This window comes from Schistocerca gregaria, chromosome 5, assembly GCF_023897955.1.
Source record: "Schistocerca gregaria isolate iqSchGreg1 chromosome 5, iqSchGreg1.2, whole genome shotgun sequence".
NCBI classification, from domain to species: domain Eukaryota; kingdom Metazoa; phylum Arthropoda; class Insecta; order Orthoptera; family Acrididae; genus Schistocerca; species Schistocerca gregaria.
Genome location: NC_064924.1, coordinates 289,855,360 through 289,879,894, shown reverse-complemented (window position 1 = coordinate 289,879,894; position 24,535 = coordinate 289,855,360). Strand labels below are relative to the sequence as shown.

The 24,535-nt window shown below is 42.9% G+C and overlaps 1 protein-coding gene across 1 annotated transcript in view; it reads left to right on the top strand.

The window, feature by feature from the left end:
- Positions 1-24,535, top strand: part of LOC126271970 (ataxin-10) — a 91,460-nt gene that overhangs the window by 11,823 nt on the left and 55,102 nt on the right. Inside the window, exon 2 of the mRNA XM_049974429.1 lies at positions 5,169-5,507. Within this exon, the coding sequence (XP_049830386.1) occupies positions 5,169-5,507 (339 nt within the window). The remainder of the gene's footprint in view (positions 1-5,168; positions 5,508-24,535) is intronic.

Genomic DNA, 24,535 nt, shown 5'->3' with positions numbered 1-24,535 from the left:
GTGAAGGTGCATTTTGGCTGGTGCAATGTATGGCAATGCAATGAACAGATTACTTTAAATTTAGCCTGCTGATTATCTTTTAATCTGTTGAGCTAAAAAGTTGCTTGCACAAGAATTGAAGCAAATATGCAGAATGAGATTTCTGTTAAGGCAACATAAGAACCTGTGGTAAAAATTACTAGTTTCCTAAAACATTTTGAAGTTAATTACAGTTGTTAGCAAACTCGAAAACAGAGTTAATGTATGATAAAGGCAGGTATATATAGGTCTACTGTAAGTGTAACTCAGTATGTTAGAAAATCTGCTACAGTAACAAAACCACAAATACCAGTTTGCTACAAATTGCTTGTAGATTATGCAAAGGACAATTGTAGCTTCTGAAAATTCTGAAAGACTCATGTTTATTTGCATTGATAACAAAGAAATTAAGAGGTGATGTATTCTTTGTCAGAAATGTGAACCACAAAATGCTGATTTGCTACGAAATAAAAGTCACGTATTCAAGACACTAGTACTGGTAACCTAAGAAAATTTATTTTTTGTAAGCATCTGAAAATTCTCAAATCAATAAATAAATAAGTAAATAAATAAATTTCAGTCTCTCATATAATTGTACATTGAAATTACAGAATAGTTGATTGAAAAAGGCTAGGCCTACTGTTGTCAAAAATTTTAAGAGCACAATTGGGTTTAAGCATATAATTGACAATAGCCGTAAGAGTTTATCGTGGCACTCATCCCTGTCCAAAATTTCACAATACAAACAGATATTGATACAGTCAGTGAAAAATTTGTCAAATATGCTAAAATGTGCAGCACCAACAAAGCATGTCTTCCGTGTGTTGCAGCTAACAATTTCTTTTCAAGAGATGTACACAGAAGGAAGCAATATATTGATTGACTCTTCTAGGAAAGTGTGGCAGTGAAAATAAGTGACTATGATTGAAGTACAGAAGCATCTAGTGACATTATGAATTTCTTTTAGTTAGGTGTGTCTCTTTAGAATAGAACCAACTGTTGGCATGTCATGTAACAGATCTGCAAGGTAATATTTTTGTTGGTGTGATTTGACTGTCAGGTCTATTAAAGTTGCTGGTGTGTGTATGCACAATCATGATAAAGAAGTACTTGTTACGGTGACTAGTACCTATGTTGCAACCATCAAACTTCATACACATTGAGCCAACAAATTAAACTGTGAGGAGTACAGGTGGGAGTATCAACAGTATTATGAAAATATTTGTTTGCTACTCACCATAAAGACACACATTGAGTTGCAGACAGGAGTTACATGAAAGCTTTTTGCCAAAGCCTTCTTCAGAAAACAAAAATTCACACACATTCACACAAGCAAGCAAGCCTCACACTTATGACTGCTATCTCCAGCCATTCCGGACAGAATGCAACTATATTCTGAGCCACATTGAAGGTGAAGTATACAAACAAATCTGTGGTACAACCATGGGCTCCCAAATGACACCTTCCCATGCCAACTGTTTGTGGGCAATTTAGAGCAAACTTTCCTCCCAGAAACCCTGGTCCGATTCAGGTTCATGATAATATCTTCATGATTTACACTTGGGGCAAACACACAACCTCAACACCTTTTCTCCCATCAATTTCAGCTGGCTCTCCTCAACCCAGTGTGCCATCTTCTGGACATTTATCTCCTCCTCCTCTTCCTCTGATGGCTCCATCCACATCTCTGTCTACGTGCGGCGCGTTTCGTCACAGGGTTATTTGGTAACCGTGATAGCATTACGGAGATGTTTAACAAACTCAAGTGGCAAACTCTGCAAGACAGGCGCTCTGCATCGCGATGTAGCTTGCTCGCCAGGTTTCGAGAGGGTGCGTTTCTGGATGAGGTATCGATTATATTGCTTTTCCCTACTTATATCTCCCGAGGAGATCACGAATGTAAAATTAGAGAGATTAGAGCGCGCACGGAGGCTTTCAGACAGTCGTTTTTCCCGCGAACCATACGAGACTGGAACAGGAAAGAGAGGTAATGACAGTGGCACATAAAGTGCCCTCCGCCACACACCGTTGGGTGGCTTGCGTAGTATAAATGTAGATGTAGATGTAGATACAAGTCATCCCATCGGCATGATGAAGAAGGTCTCGAGAGTAATCAGACCACGCAACCTCTGCCACTGCGCCCATTTCAGTCGGGTTGCCGATGTCCACCCACTCACACTTCCTATTCCAGTCCCTCACAACCTTATCCTATCCCATTAGAGCCCAGGCCACCTTTGAAAGCAGCCATGCCATTTATCAGCTATACTGCAATCATTTCTCAACTTTTTATATTGGTATGACTACCAACTAGCTGTCTTCCAGGATAGATAGCCACTGCCAAACTGTAGCAAGGAGCAAAGTGGACCACCCTATGGCACAACCTGCAACTGAATGTAACATGCTTGATTTCAGTGGCTGCTTTGGAATTTGGGCCATTTGGATCCTTTCTCCACCACCAACTTTTTTTCTGACCTGCACAGATGGGAGTTACCCTTGCAATACATTCTGTGCTCCTTGAAGTATCCCAGCCTGAAGCTATTGTTCGGACACTGTCCATCCAACTGTTTCCGCCACCTTCTGTCCTGTCGTCTCCTCAATTTTGACCCCTTCATCCACCCTTGCATGCTCTTTCTGCTGTGCTGATACCTCTTTCTCCACACGTACACGTACCCTGCTATCCTTTCCCCTTTCCTGCCTCCTCCAGATTGCTACTTTCGTAAAATGGAACAATTGCACTCTGGCCCAAGCTGCCTGAGGTGGCAGTCACATGTGCATGAAGTGTGCTTGTTTGTGCGAATGAAAGTGTGTGTGTGTGTGTGTGTGTGTGTGTGTTTTTGTTTTTGTTTTTTCTGGAGAAGGTTTTGGCCAAAAACTAAGCGTGTAAGTCTTTTCATTGTGCTTGTCTGCAACTCTACCTGGCATCTTTGCAGTGAGTAGCAGTCTATCCTTTTCATAATATTGTTGAGCCAACAAGTTAATTGGAAACCCAGCATTCTTTTCATATGTTTATACAGGATTACTCAATGACAAATTGAATTTCAGATTGTAGAGTGTACATTGTGGCTTTTTTCATTTAATCAAAACATTCACCAGAACCACTTTCTGTTTTGACCCATGATGTCATCAAAATGGGAAACTTAAATTGCTCCTAATTCAGTATAAGTAGAAACTGTACCCTAACTAGAATTGCAGTTCTTCTTAAGACATCACATTCATTGACTTCAGAAACTCACAACCAAACTGTCAGCTTGCAACAAGTCAGGCTTTGAGCTATGCCCCAGATCAGTCTGTCGCAGTAACATTCACACGTTTACACTGTATGTCATAAGTCAAAGCAGACTTCAGATATTGGCAGGTTCTGTTGACTAGTCATCTGATAAATGTTTGTTTAGAAAATCAAAGATTTATTCTTCATTCCTTGTAAACATCATTGTGTATAGTTTTTGGCCATTTAGTTTATATAAATAGCTCAATATGAATATTTACAAGTTATTTGACCACTTAACTATTTTCTGAGGTGATGTTGCAGTTCAAAATGCATGCAAACTCACTTCAACTCACCCATATGTGTTTTCTACTGTTTTCATCAAGTTTCAGAATTTCCTTTCTTATAAATATTTACTCTGCTGCTTCCAGAGATGTTATTCAGATGACACACTGAGGAATGTGGTACAGTGGTTCAAAACCCTATTCAGTCATATTGATTTAGCTTTTCCTGTTTCCCCAAATTAGTCAAGATTACTGCCAGAATTGTTCCTTTGAAAAAGTCAAGGCTCCTTTGTGTCTCATCCTTTTATAATCCAAATACATGCTGCATCTATCATGACTGTACCGTGTATGGGAAATCAAAACCCTAAGCTTTGTTCTTTCTGTCGCATATCTCATTTCAGTTTGTTGCCTGTTATAAACTGTAAACTCTTCTCATCAACTTGCTCTGTCTTCCGCTACAATAGGTGTGGGCAATCTCTGTGACCTGCAGGCTTAATTCACATACCTATGTAAGCTGACGGGCTACCTCAACATGTGTGGCGACATCGGGACTCCTAGCACATGAAGTCAAAACTATAGTGCCCATGATGTTAATCTTTATAGGGTAATGCACAAATATGAATAGCACCTTTTCCCAACACACCACCCAAACAAAATGTACCTCAGTACATGCATTTTTGAGAGTACGTCCATTTAACTTTCACCACACCTTTAGATGTTCATATTTGTTAGCACATCGCGAACATTGTTTCTTTACTTACGATGTTTTACAATAACTGTCTTATAAACAATTATTGCAAAATTGTACAGTGCTGTTAATAAAGAAACAGTATTCATGACAAATGTAACAATCTTAAGATTAGACACCAACCATCTTAAAATGTCATTGTAGAAAATAAATACCTGTAAAAGCAACTGGTTGCAATTAATTATTATAAATTACCTTTAGTTTCAGTAGTTGCAGTGTTCTAATATGTCTGCTACAGATAAGAAATATTTAATAATCTTAATACGATAAAAAATAGAAAAACAAAATATGACTATGAGACAGGCAGCTCTGGTCAGCAAGCTATTAGGAGTAACTTTGTGATTTTTGGCCACAGGCAGTTTGTTCAAGTGTTTAAAATTTGGTGTGTTAATATCCACACACACTATTTTTTTTTTTTACTTTTGGATGAAAAACACTTTTGGTGACTGATGATGGAAATACTCGAAAATACATCCTAGAAGGAGTACAGTGTGAGTGCCTCATTGTATCTTCCATGAATTTCCTGCGCATGCCAGATTGAAACCAATGGCGGCACAGATTGAGCCTGTGTGCTACAACATTCATAAAAATAATTGCTACTGCCTTATAATGTATTCCAATCACATCTTAACACATTATTCAAATTTTCATCTCATGTTTTAACTCAAATACTTGACACAACTTCTCAGTTTCAACACTGGTTTGCCAGAAACTCTACCACCACACCATCACGCAAGGGGTGGTGTCAAAAAAATAATACAAAATCGTGTGTGTGTGGGGGGGGGGGGGGGAGAGGGGGGGGGGGAGACACTGGTTCTTAATTATGTTATGAGCACATGCATATTGAAATGAAAATTTACTAATTGTTTACAGAATACCTATTATATTTTACATCATCTTTCTTTCTTTCCAGGAGTAATGTTCCACCACTTGTATTAGATGCACTTGTGGATGTTGTTCACATTGGTGTGGATTTAATAAAATGTGAAAAAGATGGTACAGCTAAAGTTTTGACAGAAAGCTTTAGGACATTGAGAAATGCATGTGCAGGTCAGGTTAATACTCAGAATAAGCTTGGCAGCAATAAAAAACTGCTTGAAGATACAGTGAAAATTCTGGAATTTGCACATGCATCAGCAGATGAACAGTGGATTCCATGTTTGCAGATTGGAATTCAGTTTTTGGGGAATCTGATTGTGAAAAATGAAGAAAACCAGTTGCGTATTTGGAAGAAATTCTCGATGCTTCTACTGTAAGTACAAGCACTAGTACTGATTACATTTTTACAGTAAGGAATCATTAATTGTAATAATAATCTTGTTATGTAAAAACTTGGAAAATCACATTGAACTTTTATTCAGATTTGTGGGAAGTTGTCAGGTTTCCAGCTGGGTGTCAATGTTCGTCATCTTCTGGCGAAGATGATGAGTATGACACTCTTTGAAACATAGCGTATTTTTAACGCTGCCACCTGGCTGGAAGCCAGAGAGCTTTCACCAACAGTATACACTGGGAAAGCTTACATTCACACTTTATTTAGATTTCAGGCAGTTCTACATTTTCAGGTATTTTGTAAAAGACATTGAGATTTTGTTTTGAAATATATACTCTATCTCTCGTTTTCAGTTTTTATTGTAGATATTTCAAAATGGTAATAAAAGTGAAGTAGGCATCAATGGATCTGTTGGAGGTGGTATGTATTAGCCTGCCTTCATCTTGGGGAACAGGCATATCCACACAGTTGCAAGGGAGACATATTTAATGTAACAAAATACAAAAGCCTGCAACTATCTTTCTGACCAACAACAGAATAAATCTTCTCAGTACAAGACTTCAGCAGACTAAAATAAAATTATGATGATTGCAGAATGAAACTCTTGGAAGTGTCGATCTTTCCATTCCATCTAAGACATGCAGAAATACCACATGTCCACAAGCTTTTGTGCTGCATTTTCTCCTAGTTTTCACCTTTATGATTGCACTCATTCATCTTTTACTGTCACTTTTTATAACAGGAACGAATTCTTTCATTTTTAGTGCAGGAATGCATTGCAGTTAGGTAATCCCTCCAGCAGGGTCTGATAAAGAATACTGGATCATAAGTGTCTGGCATATTGGATTCAATCCTTTCAACAGAGAAAAATCACACACTGTGATATAATTGTGCTTGTATAATTATGTCCTTAACAATTGAGACGGACAAGTTGCAAAATGCTCCCATCCTTGTTTAACTCTGCCTATGCACTTCATTGAAAACATCAAGTGCCACCTGTTAATTCTGTCATAGCATGTGCAAATTGTGATGTTTCTCAGAGTTTGAGGCTGATATAAGCCTTAGAAAACTTCCAGCTGGATCTTTCTTGATTACTAAAGAGAATGTCGATGCAGTACTGAAGCATGGAGGACTGCTGGTGCATGCCATATGAGACTAGCAGATTACACCATATTGTAAGATAACATGAACTTGAGAAATTTGTTTTATTTGGGTCCATAGCATCTAAGACTGGAGCAGATAGCATATCACGTATAAGAATGTTGTAGTTGTTGTGTAATTTTTTTTTTGTCGTTATAAACACCTTCATGTAAGCGAAATTGTTGAAGACTCTATGACTAGACTTCATTACCATGATAGCCGGCCGGAGTGGCCAAGCGGTTCTAGGCACTACAGTCTGGAACCGCGCTGCTGCTACGGTCGCAGGTTTGAATCCTGCCTCGGGCATGGATGTGTGTGATATCCTTAGGTTAGTTAGGTTTAAGTAGCTCTAAGTTCTAGGGGACTGATGACCTCAGAAGTTAAGTCCCATAGTGCTCAGAGCCATTTGAACCATATTACCATGATGTCCCATCAAATTGGTGTGTGTGTGTGTGTGTGTGTGTGTGTGTGTGTGTGTGTGTGTACAAGTTCATGTTTAATGAGGGTATGCCTATACTGCTGTTGAAAAAATCCTGATTAGGAACAGAATGGTTGGTGTTGTTAGGGTTAATGCATCCACAGTATTTCATATCCCAGGTTAGTCCTCTGAGCAGTTAAAAATTGTTTGTATTGCAGAAAGCACAAACAGATTTGGCAAAACCTAAGATTCTGAATATGTTCTGGTAAATACTTCTAGTCCTGAACCTGTGCTAGCTATATAGGTAGAATATTTTGTGTTTCAGGACACTCTGGAATAAGTAGTTCCCCAGCAAAAACACACCCGTTGTGATGGATTTACAATTGAGGAATAACAATACTGACAGTATAAATAGAAGATTTAATAATCCCCCTGGAGTAACAGTTTTGTAAATGAGTGGAACTGGTAGATGATTTCCCTGGGAGACAATAAATAGTGTGCACCTCAGTGAGTTCACCCCATGTTTGTTGGCTCCATGATGCAAATATTATGCCCAAGCTGATGTCGGTTGGCACCACCAGTTCTCATTATTTTTTTTTTTTTTCCTTCCAAGTTTTGTAAAATGCTTTAGTGACCACTGTTTGGTACTGTGGTGAAGCAGTGCATAATCCAGAGAGAAAATGTGGCTTAACCAACATGTATGTGAGGATGGCTGAAATTGCAATCTCAAGATGTGGTTCTTGCCATTGGAATGGATTGGTTTGCTGTCGATGCAAGTCATAACAATTACCCTCTGGGACACATAAGACATCCACACTGATGAGCCTAAACATTATAAGCTCTCCACACCACAAGAGTGAAGAATGCTGCCTAGTGATATAGGGGTGAGGTGGTAAGGAAAGTTTTAAAGCAGAGGAAAGATGACTGGGGAATCACTCTGGTGGTGATACAGGACAAATGAGGAAATCGACTGGCATATGCAACTTCGATAAAGGGCAACAATATTATGAGAAAGAAAGTTGCTGCTCACTACATAGCGGAGATGCTGATTCACAGATAGGTACAACAAACAGACTCTTAACAATTATAGCTTTTGGATGTTAAGGCCTTCGTCACACACACACACACACACACACACACACACACACACACACACAAATGCGCGCACAAATGCAACTCTCACACGACTGGCCTGAGACTGCAGTCGTGTGTGGGAGTTAAGTTTGTGTGTGCATGTATGGCTGTCTATTGTTGATGAAGGTCTTAATGGCCAAAAGCTAAAATTGTTAGTCCTTTTTGTTGTGCCTATCTGTGACTCAGCATCTCCACTATATAGTGAGTAGCAAGTTTCCTTCTCATAATATTGTTACATTCCATCCTGGATTTTCCATTGTTTGATAAAGTACAGACTGATATGCCACAGCACAGGTGAGTGAACATTTCTGAACTGACAAATGTGGTTGGTTGCTTGTATGCTACTGTTGTTAGTATGTATGCAAAATGGATGAAGTATGGTGATACCACAGTAGGCGTCAAGCTGCAGGATGTTCACATCTAGTCACAGAATGTGGAGGCTTACTCACTTTATAAAGCAGGATGGGCAGCAATCTATTGCAGATCTGATGAAGAGTACAGACTGATTGTAGGCAAAAGTATTTTGGAGCAGAAAATTCACATCATCAACAACTATCTTATGACACCAGGCCAGTGATCTTGTCTGGATCCGTAATTTACAGATGAATGGCTGTTCAAAATGTTCACTGTGCAAGAAATGCAGGCCAATTGATGCAATGTTGTGCTATGGATGGCATTCACCTGAACATCCATGAGTCATGTGGTAGCAGTCGAAGGCATCATGACAACTGTGGACTACGTACTTACTGCAGATCATCTGTATCCCTTCATGCTTTGTCTTTCCTGACGACGGCGGACAGTGAACTCACATTGATGTCTTGGCCACCAAATTTGCCTGAAGTAAACTTGATGGTGTGAGGATTCAGCAGGATAAAATTATGTCTTGTGATCCTGCAGAACACTTTATTTTTCAAAACGCTGACGTACATATGTTATTGAAGCCTATTTCAATGAGTAGCCAAGGACTTGAGTATAACAAACAGATTTATTGCAGTGTTTAAGTACACATATAAAGATGTGAAACAATTACTAACAAAGAGATAGAGGGGCTGGCCAGTACTTACCTCAGCTCAGTACAGCCGATAGAGACACAAAAAACAACCGAAAATTTAAGCTCCTAGCTTTCGGAATAAATGTTCCTTCATCAGGGAGGAGAGAGGGGAAAGAAAGGGAAGAAGGGAAAGTGGATTTAGTTACTCACAACCCAGGTTATGAAGCAACAGGGAAAGGAAAACAGGGAAGGTAGCAAGGATGGAGGCATGGTTGTCAGAGCTCTGACAACCATGCCTCCATCCTTGCTACCTTCCCTGTTTTCCTTTCCCTGTTGCTTCATAACCTGGGTTGTGAGTAACTAAATCCACTTTCCCTTCTTCCCTTTCTTTCCCCTCTCTCCTCCCTGATGAAGGAACATTTATTCCGAAAGCTAGGAGCTTAAATTTTCGGTTGTTTTTTGTGTCTCTATCGGCTGTACTGAGCTGAGGTAAGTACTGGCCAGCCCCTCTATCTCTTTGTTAGTAATTGTTTAAGTACACAGACCTTTTTAACTTCAAATATCTCAAACAACTGACTTTTTCTCCTATCCAATTAACATGCCCTTTTTTCTATGATTTTGTTAACATTTTTCCAACGATGGCCTCTGCTGGAAGTAAACTATGATGTGACGTATGGCGATAGTCTCTGTGCTACACCTGTGATAACGTCAGAGCCTCTGGTGCTGTCTTCAGAACACTGCAAAAAACCCAATGAATATGTCAAACAGAAATTATAAAATGCAAGCAAGAACGTAATCTAGTACACATTACATAAATAAATGACAATATTATGGAAAGGATAGACCGCTATTCACCACACACACACACACACACACACACACACACACACACACACACACACACACGACCTTGGTTCGGAATTCTGACAGACTGCGAGCAGCTGCACGTGTTGGGAGAAGCAATCTGGATGGTGGGGTAAGGAGGAGGTTGTGGTGGGGATGGTGGGGAGAGGAAGGATAGCAGGGTAGGGGTGGGGGACAGTAAAGTGCTACTTGTGGGAGTGTAAAGGGACAAGGCAACAAGGCGGAGAGAGGATAGGACAGCTAAGTGCAGTCTGGAGGTTAGATGGAGGGCTAGCATGGGGAAAGGGGGGGGGGGGGGCTAGCAGAAAAGGAGAGAAGTAAAAAGGTTGTGGGTGTGTTGGTGGAGTAGAGGGCTGAGTGCTGGAGTTCGAACAGGGAAGGGGTAGGTGCCCTCTGTCTAACCTCCCAATTGCACCTAGCTGCTCTACCCTCTCTGTCCACTATGTCCCTGTTCACCTCCACAAGTAGCACTTTACTGTCCCCCACCCCTACCCTGCTATCCTCCCCCTCCCTGCCCCAACCTCCTCATTATCCTTGCCATCCAGATTGCTTCGCCCATCATGTGCAACTGCTTGGAGTCTGGCTGGCAGCCAGACACAGTGCTCATCTGCCTCTGTGTGTGTGAGATCTAATTCAAAAGAAGGCCTTTTTGTCCAAAAGCTTACTTGTTTGACAGTCTTTTTGTTGTACCTATCTGCGATTCAATGCCTCTGCTATATGATCAGTAGCATTCTCTCCTTTCCATAATATTGTCGCTACTCCATCCTGGAGTTTCCATTGTTTGATTTTACATAAATGAATCATCAATTAACAAAATCACAACTCTATTAATGACAATTAATTTCTGTACTCTCACAATGTAATACATTTGGAATGCCGTCAGGCACCAACTCCACTCTTGCAAACCACCAGGTTGTGATTTGTGAGAATTGTGTAACCTGTGTGTAGATTTCTGATGCCACATACCTTCAGAAACCTATCAAAGACATACCAAATCCACAGCATACAGAATGGATGCTGTATTGTATAGACCAACACCACGATTAAGCAGATGGTCATGATACGAGGGCATCTCCTAATTTTTTATGCGAAGTCTCTCAAAAAATAAACAAATGGTATTAGCATTCTACATCCTTATTCTTTGTGTCTCTGTATTTGCAACCATCTGCCGCTAGAGGGCAGCAAATTGTAGCGTGTAACATAGTGGTGTGTAATGTAACTGTCGGTGCATGAGTAATACTATGCTCTAATTGAGTTTGGAATTCGAAGAGTTTATCCACGTATAGAGCATCCTCTCCTTCAGCACGTGTTGGATCACACTCAAGTGCTGCGAGATAAACAACAATCTGATGCCTTGTGCTCACTGTCATCAGTCATTCCCCATACAATTCTGACTTGATTCCATCTGCTTTTCATGTGTTTCCAAACCTTAAAGGACACATTTAAGGTCTTCACTCTGATAGTGATGCTGTGCAAGGAGAGTCAGGGTTATGGCTCTTGCAAAAAAAGTCAAACATTCTACAGCGATGGTATGAACAAGCTGTTTTTTGCCAGGGTGAGCCTGTTGAGATAAGATTATACAGGAATGAAGAATAAAGGTGTAGAATGTAAATAACATTTATTTTGTTTAAAAAACTTTAACAGTTTTCACATAAAAATTCGGAGGCATTACTTTTCAAGATACCCTCATTTTGGGTCACCGCTGTAAATTGTATAGGCCTGTCGTAGTATGAAGGGATTGCTTGGGTGGACTGGCTGTAGCTATCTTGCAACAGATGTCGTTCAGAAATCTTCCAGAAATTTACTCTCAACAGTTCAGGTATTATGTTGAAAATTACCAAAAACGAGAGTTTATATGGCTAGGCCTCCTGATCACAGCTCACCCAAAGCAAAAGCCATGTATTGTAACAGGGAATGTTCATCTTGCTAAAATACATCTGTCATTGAAGAGAGAAACACATTTACAGTTGCTGAAGTGTGCATAACAGAGCAATGATGGTTGAGGCAGTGACTTTGCACCTAGCTACTACTTCATTGGTGGCAAACTATATTGGGGAATACCCAAATTGAGAGAAACTGAAAGTTTCAGCACTGTGAACACATATGTGATTTTGTCTTGAGGAGACAAATTTAAAAATGTTGGTGCTGTACAAAGGGACTGTAGCTCCCAATAAAGTAATGGCTTTAATGGGGTTGGGCTAATGTAATCATCTCTGTGAAGAGAACATTCCAAATAGGGCATATTTCCTTCCTTTTCCTTCCCTGCCAAACTAATAACTAAATTTCTACTACCATAAACTGCTTATAGAGAGGGGTAATTGGTTCCTCTGTTCAATATAATGGAGGAGTATGTGATTAGCCTTTATCCATGAGAGTGTTCAATATGTCATTGTCTGAGACTTGAGTGATAGTCCCAGGGAATGACTGATTCCAGCACAGCATGTTATGGCAGCTAGAATTCTTCTTTAGTGTGTCTGTCTTATGATAGGTTACAACTGGAGCCTCCCCCCTCCAGCACCCCCTACGGGTTCGGGGGTAAGAATAGGCCCGCGGTATTCCTGCCTGTCGTAAGAGGCGACTAAAAGGAGTCTCAACCTTTTCGGCCTTATATGATGGTCCCCTCTCGGGTTTGACTACCATCTTTCTAAATTGTTCCAAAGAGCGAGCCACTTGGGGAAGGGCGCCTTACATGGTGCACTGTATCTGTCGTGCATTGAGACCTTTAGCCGGCTTTCTCGTCGTTGCAATGGTGTCCCCCTCGTTTTCCATCTCTTGGGCGAGGATACGTCCCTGGGTGCGATTACCACGCTGCACTGTGCAGTGTTGCTTTTCACTGTGACGACGACCTTATACATTTTTGCACCTAAGATCCAGCACGGTAGCCAGTCCGTTGTGGTGGGGCCACCATGTACCCTGTTGGTTGTAGCCCCCTGACAACACAGGCATCGCTCTACTGATGCCTGCGCCGTTTACTCCCCATGTATGCCAAGGAGTAGATACCCATCTCCCTGGGGCATCAGGACTCCTGGCAATGGCCATCCTGCCAGGTGGCTCTTGCTGTGGCTGAGTCGCGCCCATGGGGAGGGCCCTTGGTCAGAATAGGTGGCATCAGGGCGGATGTCCCGCAATGAAGTGTGGTACATCATCTCTTGCTGGTGGCCAGTCACCAGCAGTCTCTAAGCATTCAAGGGCTCATTTTAAAGCTAACGTTTATGACCCCAAATCGTTCCCATCCCTGGCCACACCATGGGAGGAACGAAAGGCAATGAATGATAGTGACATGTATTCGCCCAGGTATCTCATCTGTACCAGAGCTGATGGGGAATCCTTTGTATCCATGAAGCCTCAGTTCTTTGTAGAGCATTTGGAGGACAAGTTTGGGGAGGTGGAGGGCTTGTCTAAAATGCGCTCTGGGTCAGTCACGCAGGTTGCTTGCTTGTGACAAGTTGGGGGATGTTAACTTTACCATCACACCACATAGGAGTTTAAATATGGTCCAGGGTGTTATTTTCCATAGGGACCTACTTCTGCAGTCTGATGACGAGCTGCGCGCCAACTTAGAGCGTAGAGGTGTTCATTTCGTCCGGTGCGTTCATCGGGGTCCGAGGGACATTCAGGTTGCTACCAGTGCCTTCATCTTGGCCTTCGAGGGTGATACATTACCGGAGAAGGTCAAGGTGATGGTCTACCGTTGTGACGTCAAGCCCTATATCCTTCCCCCGATGCGGTGCTTTAAGTGCTGGAAGTTCGGCCATATGTCTTCCCGCTGTACTTCCAGCCTCACATGTCGAGATTGCGGACGCCCATCTCATCCCGATACTCCATGTGCTCCACCTCCCATCTGTGTCAACTGTGGAGAGCCTCATTCACCTTGCTCGCCAGACTGCAGGATCTTACAGAAAGAATGCAAAATCATGGAATATAAGACCCTGGACCGACTGACTTACACTGAGGCTAAGCGGAAATTTGAACGGCTACATCCCGTACGCATGATGTCATCTTATGCCTCCACTGTCTCTCCTGCTCCAGCTCCTTTGCTGCACCACAGGCAGTCAGCTCTCAGCGTCAGAGGACCTCACCTGCCCCCTTGACGATGGGGGCCCCCCCTCTTGCTGTTGCTCCCACACCATCTACCTCGGGAGCAGCACCCACTAAACCACCAGGGACACCAGTCCCCACTTCTAAGCCGGAGAAGCGTAAGTCTTCTTCGGCTTCTCTCGCTCGGTAGGGATCCCTTGGGTCACTCCCTCCCCAGGTTCCTACCAGCGGCACAGCAGACACCAACCAGTGGCTGAAGAAGCTACAGGCTTCGCGATCATCTTCGGTTCCGGAGACTGACTCCAATAAGCCCTATCAGCAATGGCAACCAAAGGAACAGCGAGACAAAATGACACTGAAGCCCCGTAAGACCAAGGCACCTGCGATGGCTCCTACTCCACCACTACCTACAAGCTCTGTGGATGAGGTGGAGATTCTTGCATCCGCTGAGGACTTAGCTCTCGCCGGTCCCTCAGACGCAATGGATAGCATTTGCACGGGTGCTCCTTTGGAGGCAGCAGGTCACCCAGCGGCGTAATCTGCCTTCCCAGTCCCGTCATGCCTTTCTCAGTCATGGACAACACCATCCTCCAGTGGAACTGCAGCGGTTTCTTCCACCATATAGCTGAGCTCCGCCAACTTATCAGCCTTCACCCTTTCCTCTGCATTGCTCTGCAGGAAACTTGGTTTCCAGCAATGCGAACCCCCGCCCTCCGTGGCTATCGGGGTTATTATAAGAACCGGGCAGTTTATGAAAGGGTGTCTGGTGGCGTCTGCATATATGTCCTGAACTCTCTTCACAGTGAGTCTGTCCCTCTCCAAACATCTTTAGAGGCTGTCGCTGTTCGGGTGTGGACGCCACAGGCTGTTACCATCTGCAGTCTTTACCTTCCACCGGATGGTGATGTCGCACAGCATGTCCTGGCTGCTCTGATAGCCCAATTGCCGCCACCTTTCTTGTTACTGGGCGACTTTAACGCCCATAACCATCTGTGGGATGGGTCAGTGGTAACAGGTCGAGGCGCCTTCGTTGAGCATTTATTGGCGCAGCTCGATCTCTCGATATTAAATGATGGTGCCTTCACACACTTCAGTGTGGCGCATGGCACATACTCCGCCATTGACCTTTCCATCTGTAGCCCTAGCCTCTTACCGTCTGTCCAATGGAGAGTGCATGACAACCGGTGTGGTAGTGACCACTTTCCGATCTTTGTCACTGCCACAACGTCAATCTTCTGGGCGCCCTAGCAGACGGGCTCTGAATAAGGCTGACTGGGACTTGTTCTCCTCCACTGCCACTATTGAGCCTCTCTCAGATGATGACATTGATGCAGTGGTTCAATTGGTCACCACCCGCATCATTACTGCCGCCGAATCTGCCATTCCCCTTTCTTCTGGGTCCCCTCGGCGGCGGACTGTGCCTTGGTGGTCGCCTGAGATCGCTGAAGCGATTAAAGCTTGCGGCGGGCGCTCCAGCGTCACAAGCGACATCCTTCAATTGAACACCTTATTATTGCCTTCAAACGGCTGTTTGCGCGAGCCCACCGCATTATCCGCCAACGCAAGCAGGAGTGCTGGGAGTGGTATGTGTCCACCATTGGCCTCCATGTCACTCCATCGCAGGTCTGGGCGAAGATCAGACACCTCTATGGCTATCGGACCCCTGTCAGCGTCCCTGCACTCTCACTGAATGGAGCAGTTTGTACTGACTCCGACGTCATTGCAAACCGCTTGGCAGAGCACTTTGCCCTGAATTCCGCTTCTGCCAACTACCCCTTGGGCTTCCGCTCCATTAAAGAGTGGATAGAACGTCGGAGTCTTTCTTTTCGCACCCACCATCCTGAATTGTACAATGTTCCATTCAGTGAGTGGGAATTTCGCAGTGCCCTCGCCGCTTGTCCTGATACCGCTCCTGGGCCAGATAGCATCCACTCCCAGATGCTGAAACACCTTTCAGTGGACTGCCAGCGATGCCTCCTTGACCTTTACAACCGCATTTGGGTCGAGGGTGAGTTTCCGTAGCAATGGTGGGAAAGTCTTGTTGTCCCCATTCTGAAACCTGGGAAGAACCCTTTAGAGGTGGACAGCTATCGTCCCATTAGCGTCACCAACGTTCTTCCCAAGTTGCTTGAACGGATGGTGAGCCGGCGCTTGAATTGGGTACTGGATTCTCGGGGCCTTCTGGCTCCGTCTCAGGGTGGGTTCCGTAAAAGCCTCTCTGCCGCCGACAATCTGGTGAGCCTGGAGTCGGCCATCTGTACTGCCTTTGCCCGCCGTCAACATCTGGTCGCTGTCTTTTTTGACATGCGGAAGGCGTATGATACGACATGGCGTCATCACATTTTTTCTACGCTTCATTGATGGGGTGTTCGGGCCCTCTGCCAATCTATATGTGGAATTTTCTGTCGTGTCGTACCTTCCGCGTGCACTTCGCGGCCTCATGTAGTTCCTCCCAAGTTCAGAAGAATGGTGTGCCACGGGGTTCTGTTCTAAGTGTCTGTTTTTAATAGCCATTAACAGGCTCGCTGCGGCCGTGGGAAATTCTGTCTCCGCTTCCCTGTATGCTGACGACTTCTGCCTTTACTACAGCTCTATTGGCATTGCAGCTGCTGAACGTCAGCTACAGGGCGCAATCCGCAAGGCGCAGTCTTGGGCTGTAGCGCATAGTTCTCAGTTTTCGCAGCCAAGACCTGCGTTATGCATTTCTGCCAGCGACGCACTGTTCACCCGGAGCCGCGGCTTTATCTCGACGGCGAGCTTCTTACAGTGGTGGAGTCACATTGGTTTTTAGGGGTGGTTTTTGATGCCCGGTTGACTTGGCTGCCTCATATTCGGCAGCTTAAACAGGCGTGTTGGCGGCATCTAAATGCTCTGCGATCCCTGAGCCACACCAGGTGGGGCGCTGACCGATCTACTCTCCTACGCCCGTCTGGACTATGGGAGTCTGGCTTACGGCTCAGCATCCCCATCTATGTTGCGTGTGCTGGACCCAATCCTCCACAGCGGGATACGCCTTGCCACTGGTGCCTGCCGAACCAGCCCTGTGGACAGCATACTTGTGGAGGCAGGTGTCCCTCCACTGCGGTTACGATGCCAACAATTACTGGCTGCTTATGCTGCCCATGTTTTTAGCTTGCCCGTGTCCTATTCCCGCAGTCAGTCGTCCATCTGCCAGAAGGTCGGCCCCGGTCGGGTTGTCCGATCGCCGTACATGTCAAACAGCTTCTCTACGGGCTTGGGTGTATCCCTGTTCCACCTCCTTTCCGGGCCCCTCTGCGTGCACCCCCGTGGTGTGTGCCTCGCTCTTGCCTTCGGCTCGACTTGGCACAAGGCCCGAAGGACTCATTCCCTCCAGAGGCCTTCCGACGCCGCTTTTATTCCATCCTGGCCACGTATCAGGGCTCTGGCGTTGTCTACACCGACGGTTCGATGGTTGCTGGTCATGTCGGTTATGCACTAACTCTAGGGTACCATTCTGAACAACATTCGTTGCCGGCTGGCTGCAGTGTTTACACTGCTGAGCTGGTCGCCATCTTTCGTGCCCTAGCGTATATCCGCTCCTGCACAGGTGAGTCCTTCGTTATCTGTAGCGATTCCCTGAGCGGTTTACAAGCTCTCGACCATTGTTTCCCTCGTTCTCGTCTGGTGATGGCTATCCAGGAGTCCCTGCATACTCTTGAGCGTTGCGGCCGCTCTGTGGTCTTTGTGTGGACCCCAGGCCATGTTGGGATACCCGGCAATGAGAATGTTGACCGCCTGGCGAAAGAGGCCACCAGTACACCATCTCTGGACATTGGCCTCCCGGAGACAGATTTGCGAGCGTTCCTACGCAGCAAAATTCTGGACATTTGGGACACTGAATGGCGCGCCCTGCCTTCACGAAACAAACTTCGGGCCATCAAGGAGGCTACTGGTATGTGGCGCTCCTCCTTGCAGGCCTCTCACAAGGAGTCTGTTGTCCTCTGCCGGCTGCGTATTGGCACACATTGCTGACGCACGGCCACCTATTGTGACGTGAGGACCCACCTTTATGTCGCTGCGGCTCCGTTTTGACAGTGGTCCACATTTTATTGGACTGTCCACTTTTAGCTGTGCCCAGGCAGTCGTTCGCACTGCCTGACACGCTCCCTGCGCTTTTAACAGATGACTCTGCTATGGCTGACTTAGTTTTACGTTTTATTCGGTTAGGGGGTTTTTATCGTTTAATCTGAGTGTTTCTGTTTCATTTTATTGTATTGTGTTGATTCTGACCTTTGGCCTACGATTTTAAACTGAGTTTTTAATGTGTTCTCGGTGGTTGGCTTTTCCTTCTTTATCCCTATGGTCGGCCAACCACCGCCACACTCTGTGTGGTGCTTCTTTGTTTTGTCTGTTCTTTGTCTGAGTATTTCTTGTCCTGTGTCGCCTGCTGTCTTTCCTGTTGTTCGTTTTTCTTCTCTTTAGGAGGTTTTAGTTTTTTTTGGAAAAAGGGACTGATGACCGTAGTAGTCTGGTCCCTTTAATCCCACAAACCAACCAACCTACAACTGGAGCCCCTCCATTGCGTCCTGTTCTGAGCATCTTCCTTCATCTGTTTGTTTCTTCGTCCTCTATTAATGCATCCATTATTCCCATTCTCTTCCTCTCAGTCCATATATATATATTCCTCTATTATTCTTTGTGGTGGACAATTCCAGTTCGGACTTTTCCCTCTTTTTGATCACTTCCACTAATATTCTTACTCCCTCTATTTTCTTCATTACTATTTCATTCTTAAATCCATCAGTCCACTTCTCCTTAAGCATTCTTCTGCAAAGACACATTTCAAATTTTTCTAAATGTCTTTCTTCATCTTCACCTCCTCAGCTACTCTTCAGTTCACACTGAAGTGCCTGGCAGAGGGTTCGTCAAACTACCTTCAGAGTGTTTCGGTATTGATCCACTCTTGAAAAGCACTCTGGAAAGAGGAACCCTTAACTCTTTCCATGTGAATTCTTGATTTGTTAGTTTATTACACTGATCATTTCTCCCTTTCTAGGTGTATAACAACAAAAATAGTTTCACATTAAGAGGAGAAAGTTGGTGATGGTAATTTAGTGAAAAGATCTCTCCACAGCAAAAAACACCTTTATATTACGATACCGTATTCATGACACTCTTTCCCCTGTTTGTCAATCCTGTCTGGTCAGGATTCCATGCCATGCAGCAATACTACAGAAGAGGATGGAGAAGCATAGTGTAGGCAGTGTCTTTTGTAGATTTGTTACATCTTCCAAGTGTTCTGCCAAGAAAACACAGTCTTTGGTCTGTGTTTCCCCATAACATTTTCTATGTAATTGTTCCAGTTTAAGTTTTTTGTGATTGTAATCCCTAGGCATTTACTTGAATTGACTGCCTTTAGATTTATGGTGTAAATGAAATTTAAGGATTCCTTTTAGTACTCCTGTGGATCACCCTACACTTTTTATTACTTAGTCAATTGCTAACTTTTGCATCGTACAGTTACTTTGCCTAAATCATTTTGCTGTTAATTTTGATCTCCAAATGATTTTACTAAACAGTAAATAATAGCATCATCTGCAAACAATTAGAACTGCTTATATTGTCTCCTAGATTGTTTATACAGATTAAAGAACAGCAGAGGGCCTGTAACACTTTCTTCAGGAATGCTAGGAACCACTTCTGTTTTACTTGATGACTTTCTGTCAATTACTACAACCTGCGAACTATGACAGATCATGAATCCAGTTGCATGACTGAGACAAACTTCATTGGTACACATTTTTATTAGAAGCTGCTTGTGTGGAATACCGTGGAAAGCCTTCTGGAAATGTAGAAATGTGGAATCAGTTTGAGATCTTCTGTTAATAGCATTCATTACTTAATATTAATAAAGAGCCAGTTGTGTTTCACAAGAATCTTATTTTTCTGTATATGTATGGATGGATATGTGTGTGTGTGCGCGAGTATATACCTGTCCTTTTTTTTCCCCCTGGGGTGGGTCTTTCCGCTTCCGGGATTGGAGTGACTCCTTGCCCTCTCCCTTGAAACCCACATCCTTTCGTCTTTCCCTCTCCTTCCCTCTTTCCTGAAGGGGTGGCCGTTGGTTGCGAGGGCTAGAAATTTTGTGTGTGTGTGTTTGTGTGTTGTTTTGTTGTGCCTGTCTGCCGGCGCTTTCCCGCTTGGTGGGTCTTGGATTCTTTGTTTTCAATATAATTTTCTGAAACCGTGTGATGTGTCAATATATTGTTTTCTTTGATTTAATTCATAATGTTAAAAAATAATATATATAACTTCTTGACAGATTCAAACAATGTGCAGCATGAGGACTTGAACCTGGGCCTTTGCTTTTCGCGGTAAAGTTCTCTACCGACTGAGCTTCCCAAGCACGACTTGAGATCCATCCTCACAGTTTTACTTCTGCCAGTATCTTAACAGTGCACACACTGCTGCAGAGTGAAAATTGATTGTGAGAAGTACATGTTCGTACAATCCTACTGGAAATCAGAATCAGTGACATAGGTCTGTAATTCAGTGGATTACTCCTATTTCCTTTCTGGAGTACTGATGTGACCAGTGCAACATTCCAGTCTTTAGCTATGCCTTATTCATCAAGATTGCCAAGTATGGAGCTATTATATCAGCATACTTTAAAAGGAACTTAATCAGTGTACAATCTGGACCATAGACTTGCTTTCATTAAGGGATTTAACACAAGAAGTACAACATGTGATATGTCAAAAATAAATTTTGTGAAATAAAAATACGTATTTTTACAGAAGAAATTCCTCACTCTTTCATCAAACACCATTAAAATAAATAATTAAAACAATTATACATGGTTTTCCTTTATAAAATGATGGAAACAGATTCAAAAACACAGTTTTTATGACAACTAATAGTATTTTTACTTTTGCAGACAAATGAGATAAGTGCAGAGTTTTTGTAAAAGATTCTGAAATGCAGCATGTGATTAAAATGCTCTGCATGTTTTCATGCTTACTGCAATCATGGATCAATATCATAAGAAGAAACAATTTCACTCTAGAATTATAAATATTTGGAAATATTTAGGAACAGTGGACAGAATAGTCTGAGCTGGTATGGGCTCACCATTCAGGCACTCAATAAGAGTTTTGACTGGACAGCTTTTCCACCTAGACTTGTGATGTTCTGTTCTCCATTTGTTGTTCACAGGAATCATTGATTTGACATTGATTTCTAGTTCTTGATGGGCAGTGCCAGTACCGACTGCCTACAAGGGCAGACAGGTTCCCTTCTGCATTTTGTGGGGGAGTGCAAGCTCATTTGCTACTCTGAGGATAGTCTCATCTTGAAATCTTCCTGGAGGTAAATAACTTAAAAACTGTGTGAGCATTGATTATGGCAAGGTAAAGAATATTGTAAAAGACATGCACAGGCCATGAGCGTGTGCCAGCACTTGAATACTGTACAGTCTTAGTCATTTGGTAAACTATATTGACTCCACCTTTAGTTTCATTATAAAACTTCCTAGTTCTAAAAGTTTCTCCTGAGTAATCTTGTAGACCTGGCTTCCAGGATGCATGTTACTCAGAGTAAGGGCATTTTTTCCTTTTTTACTTGGTACACTATGAGAAGATTGTCACCCAACTTTGCACTGTAGAAGGGACCTCTTTGAGTGATCTCCAGAGTGTGTCAACTAAACTTGTTCGTTTCTGCTTCAGATCATCTACCAGTTTCATGGAGGTGAAGAAGTTGTCAATTATGATGTTACAACCACATTTGGGGAATGGCTGTGTTACATCATAACGACACAGTGACCAAGATAATGCTTGGATCATGAGTTTCACGTTTTCCACAGGAAGGGGATCCTTCAGGAAGCAGTGCTTATCAGCATCACACAGAAGCCAGTATTTTATCCCATACTATCTGGTTTACTCGGCATGTACTATACTAATGGCTGGTTTGTAGCAGGCAGTGAAATTGCCAGTAAGTAGATTCCATATTCACGAAGCAAGGCAAAATTTATCAGTTGACTTGTGTTGTCTCATTGATGACATAGTATCAAACCTAAAGTGACTGCATATTTCTGCAAATCCATTCCTTGACATGGTGCTTTGAAAGAAGGGTGGTCCCATTTGTTGCTTTGTAAGTCTTCGTATGAAGTGTCCTGAGCACCGTTTGCTCGACGAGTGTAGTGTGATCCAGTGAAAGTGTCTAGTTCCTTCAAGCCTAGGAACCATTAATTATTACCAAGTGTGCTCTGAGCCTTTTCTTAAGTGTACTTTTTTATTAGTTTCAGGATCGTGTCATTGACAAATAGCAGCAACACAGAGTGGTGAGTCATCTACAGCGTGTCATCTGGCATGTTCCATTGGCCTTTCTCTCCCACAATACATTCTGGGTGCTGCATGTACTGAAAGAAGTGCTGATATAAAGCATAGTCTGACCTCTATACTCCAACATCTCTTGAATAATGTCAAGCATGCTCAGAACAGTTTAGAGTCTGAAAACCTGTGTTATTGAAATAAGGCTGCATTGAAATGCTTATCTGTCAAAAATGGCCCACATGGTACTCCAGGTATAACAGGTAAATTTTTCATACTTCTAGGTGGGCTAGAGGGATGAAATCTTGATGATGCTTGGTTTTGCGGGGCACTCAACTGCATGGTCATCAGCACCTGTACAAATTCTCAATTTTTTATGCAGTCCAATTTTTAACTCGATGCAATCTAACCACTGTCATGAATGATGATGAAAATCTTGGTGAGTTGTACAATCCCGTAAATGATTAAATTCGCAGCAGTGTTTGTCCCTGTGATAACTATGGAAGAGGATAGGGCCATTGACAGACACTTTTGGGTCAAAAGTGACCCACGTGGTGCTCCTAGTGTTAAGTTACTGCGCTACAAGGAGGATATCGATCAAGTTTCTCATATTTGTTGTGGTATTCGATTCGAGTTCTGGGATATTTACTTCACGTTCATTGGTGAAGGAATTTTAGAGAACCATGTTCAGTAAGTCCACTTTAGTGGCACTGTGATCGATAACATTACAATAGCTATTGTGCAGTGAAGGTGGAAATTGGGTCCTGTCACTGGCATAACACCAGAATATGTTTGGATCTTTTGCCACTTTGCAAGGCAGAGTTTCATTGTGGAAGCTGTTAAAAGCATCTTGCATTGAAGTCCACACTAAATTTCAAGCTTCCTGTAAAACATCGCCAGTCGTAGAGGCTTTGCATTCCCTTAAATTGGGCATGCTTTTTTTTGTTGCTTCTGCAACAGTGTTCTGACCTGTTTAGTGTAGCATTGAGCATCAGCTCCCTCTCTTATTAATTTATTTGGTAGAAATGTCTCAGTTGCTTTTTCTTTGAATTTATGCCAATTCTGGTCTGTGCTGACACTAGTTTGGAAGGTATGGAGACTCCCTCTTAGGAAGACATCATGTGAATTTTTATCTGCGTTTTTAAGTAGATCCGTGCTTGTAGTTAATAGTGGATAGGATTTCAGCAAATCTCTGGTCAAAGTTTGACAACTTATGCAAAATCCTTGATTGGTGGCAAAAAGTTGTTTTGGTGCTTATTTTATTCCCAAACTATTTATAAAACTGGATTTCTATTTAAAATAAAGTTTAGTCACTAATGTTCAACATCAAAGTTAGTACGCATTAAAAATTGTGGACTTCACCCATTGTACACTCGTGGAATTCTTCGTTCCGATGTTAACTTTCTAAAATATGGTCCTGCAGGCTCTTATGAATTACTAATAAATTAATAGATAAAGAAGAGGTATTCAAGAATATAATTAGAATATGATTATTTATTCTATACAAATACTGGGAAAACTCAGTGAACAACAATTATTTAGAAAAAATTCATGGCCCTTCATCTTGTTTATCTGTACCAGGGTAAATATTCCCAGCACTACTTGATGTTGGTAAATTTTGGTAAAAATAATGAAATGCTGGAGAAAGAAAGGTAATAGCTCCCGCAAATCTATCTTTTTCTTAGGTGAAATGTTGCATGGTCAGGAATACTTCAGAAGAGGTTTCAATATTTGCTGTTTTCCCCACTCCTGGAGCTCAGTATTAAATGGTTAATCTTTTTCCGGCAATATTTTGTAAAGAACAATCCCTGGCTGGTATTTTTTGAATGTAAGCCACCTGACCTGACTCCTTTGGAATGGATTACCACCATCATATTTGGTGCATTTTTGTAATTGGGTTTTCAAGAGGGCCGTGTAATCAAGAAAATTGTTTCTCTGTATTTCAATGCCAGTTAAATGCATTTCTTCCCAGTTTGTCCAACCAATTGTATCCAGTCATGTGGGTGTTCTGTAGGTTTGTTGAAAGTTTTCCTCTTCTGCTGTGTCAGATTAGTTTATTACAGGCTGCTTTGTTGAACTTTCGGGTTTGTCCTTGAAATTCACATGCCAGATGCATATTCAGTTTATAGTACAG